Source organism: Gavialis gangeticus, unplaced genomic scaffold, assembly GCF_001723915.1.
Source record: "Gavialis gangeticus isolate Ggan-Ray unplaced genomic scaffold, GavGan_comp1, whole genome shotgun sequence".
Classification (NCBI taxonomy): Eukaryota; Metazoa; Chordata; order Crocodylia; family Gavialidae; genus Gavialis; species Gavialis gangeticus.
In genome coordinates this window covers 5144252-5146922 of record NW_017728983.1, presented here as the reverse complement: position 1 = coordinate 5146922, position 2671 = coordinate 5144252, and the positions used below count along the sequence as shown (strand labels likewise).

Sequence of the window (2671 nt, the reverse complement as noted above, 5' to 3'; positions counted from 1 at the left end):
GGCGGCGGTGGCGGGGACTGAGGGGGCAGCGCCGCCCGCCCGCCCAGGGCCGCCAAGCACCGCCGCTGCCGCGGGAATTGCAAGTGCGTCACCAGGCAGGGCGGGGGCGCGGCCTCATGCGTCACACTGCGAGCAGCCTTCTGCGCGAGGCGCGCGTTGCGTCATCAGGGTGCGCCGGGGCGGGGCTGCTCACCACCCCGCAGGCGGAACCACGTGCTTCCCTCCGTCCCGCGGGGAGGAGGTGGAGTTCTCTGTCCAGCCCCGGGGGCGGTGCTAGTCTGGGCCCTGGACAGCTGCAGCAGTCGTGTCCTGACAGCTCCTTGCAGCAGGCTGGGCTGTAGTGGGTCTTCCAGGCACAAGCACCGCGGGGTGTTTAACCTGCCCGTGGCACCACGGGTGCCAGCTACGTGGGGCCCTGGTTCCCCTCGGGACAAGGACTGTCACCTGAAATGCGTAAAACTTTACATATGTCCATCAACTTAGTTCCCCAACCCCCTGCTCCTGTAAAAGTACAAGTGGTACCTCTGAGTGTCACCCCTGAAAGGATCTTGTTTCTCCCCTCTTGAGAATTGTGCTGGCACCTGTGGGAACAGGAGCTGTATGTCCCTTTACAGAGAATATATGTCACCAGGGAATTGCAGATGCAAAGCATAGGCTGGTAGCCTGACATTGATGCGGTGTAGAAATGGTGCCTTGTACAGGCATTCAGCACATTTGCTCTGCACCATTTGTGACTCGGCTGCAGAGAAGAGTATGAAAATTTTCCATAGGAAAAAGTCATACTCTAAATGTGTCTGTTATCATAGTTGTTGCTAGTCATCTTCATGACTAGCTGTCACTGGGTGTGTCTACATGTGTTAATGCATATTAGCCTATTTTAGCATTAAAGTGTCACAAAAAATGTTCTTTTGCTAATGAGCATTTAAATAGATTAATGCAAATGCACATTTTTCTAGTACTTCATAATGGAGGTACTAGACTTAATGTGCATTACCTAAAGCACATTAATGAACGTGTAGACATGCCCAATGGGTAGTAACTGTTATGCTTTGGAAAGGAGAATGAATGGCAGTCTTTGCCTTTGTATTTCAGGTATTGAAAACCTCCCCTGTGAACTGCAGAGGAACTTTCAGTTGATGCGTGAATTGGATCAGAGAACAGAAGGTGTGTTCAGGTATTCCCATAAACAGAATAAATAACCTTCACATGAAGGGAAAAAACCCAAATCTTTGTGGGGTGGAGGGCAGGGCAGGCTTGCCTTGTTGGGGAAAAAACATGGAAAAACGAAGTCTTAATACTGGAAAAGGATGCATCTGTGCAGTAAAGGTACAGATGCCAACACATACAGTAGAAGTATGAACTGTATTCTCTAGGGAGAACTTTACTCCCAAAGGAATCGTTCTTTTCAAGCAACAAGCAACAAATCAAGCCAGCAAATGTTTATAATAGTCATGTGTAGTCAAATTGTCTTATACTAAAGCAACAATAGAAGTGTATAATTTCAGATGGCTGGAGAGATTTTATTTCTTAATCTTTTGGCTTTATTACTCCATAACATTTTACTTCTATGATAGATACAGTGGCAATGTTAAGCTTTCAGGAGTACCATATTAATAGTTGCTTATAGTATCTGTCTCTAGAATAATGTTTATCAAGACTCCCTTTGTCATGTGATACTCTCCATGCCCATGACGTGCTTGGGAGATAAAAATTAGGAGGTATTACTTCCTACTCACCCTTGTACATTACAGATTGTGAAGGGCTGAGAGACTGTGGCACTAGGAACTATGTAAGTACTAGAGAGGAGCAGAGAAAATGCATTGCATGTGTGCAGTCATTTTTTTTTATATGTGATGTCTATTTGCTTTGCAGATAAGAAAGCTGAAATTGACAGTCTTGCAGCGGAATACATTGCATCAGTGAAGAGCATGTTGCCAGAGCAGCGAGTAGAGCACATCAAGAAGATTCAGAATGCTTACAGCAAATGTAAAGAGTATAGTGATGACAAAGTGCAGCTGGCCATGCAGACCTATGAGATGGTGAGAATTAAGTAACTGTGTGCTGTGATTGTATGTGAGAGGCTTGCAAAAGAGATCTGGCTGTGAGGGGATTGTAAGTTTGTTTTTTTAATAGGTTCTACCCACCCCTGGAAGTACTCAGTTGAACTGTGCTAGGCACAGTGAGGGGGAAGGAGCCATTGAAGGGTTGGCATTAGAAGCCTTGAAAATTACAGGATCATTACTGTTTTCTCTCCTGATTTTCAAGTCTCCTAATAGCATCCTTGACATTGACTACTAGAAGCTTTGAAATTGAAAGGACCTTGTCAGTTCCAGGATATTAATACCATAGCACTGTGTACTTAATGTGCACTGCTTGCTTACATTAGGTTTGGATAAGTGCATTTTCCATAGTGGAAAAACAGCCCTGTTCAGTCCCAAGGGTATGTACTTAAATGGAATACACCGTATCAGTATTTGGCTTTTCTGTCTCACAGATAGACAGCACTGGTGTCTGAACTCTTCTGTTTAGCAGTGTCCCACCATGAAACCTTTTTTTTTCTTATGTGCTATTATCTTTTGTGTTGAGTGAGCTTCCATTGTGATTACAGCTTAAGCAAGTGCACTGCATCCATCAGTATCTGCTTTTGTAATCTTTGTCCCCTCAGTTCTTC

General features: G+C 45.3%; 1 protein-coding gene across 6 annotated transcripts in view; it reads left to right on the top strand.

Annotated features, from left to right (window-relative positions):
* Positions 1–1046: 1046 nt before the first annotated feature.
* LOC109294754 (inhibitor of growth protein 5) overlaps positions 1047–2671 on the top strand; it is a 53709-nt gene continuing 52084 nt past the window's right edge. For 5 of the 6 annotated variants that reach the window (XM_019513211.1, XM_019513241.1, XM_019513249.1 and 2 more), the window contains exons 1-2: positions 1047–1164; positions 1873–2039. In XM_019513211.1, the coding sequence (XP_019368756.1) occupies positions 1062–1164; positions 1873–2039 (270 nt within the window). In that variant the 5' untranslated portion in view covers positions 1047–1061. Of the gene's footprint in view, positions 1175–1872; positions 2040–2671 lie in introns of all 6 variants that reach the window. The other variant, XM_019513218.1, reaches the window with a different exon arrangement.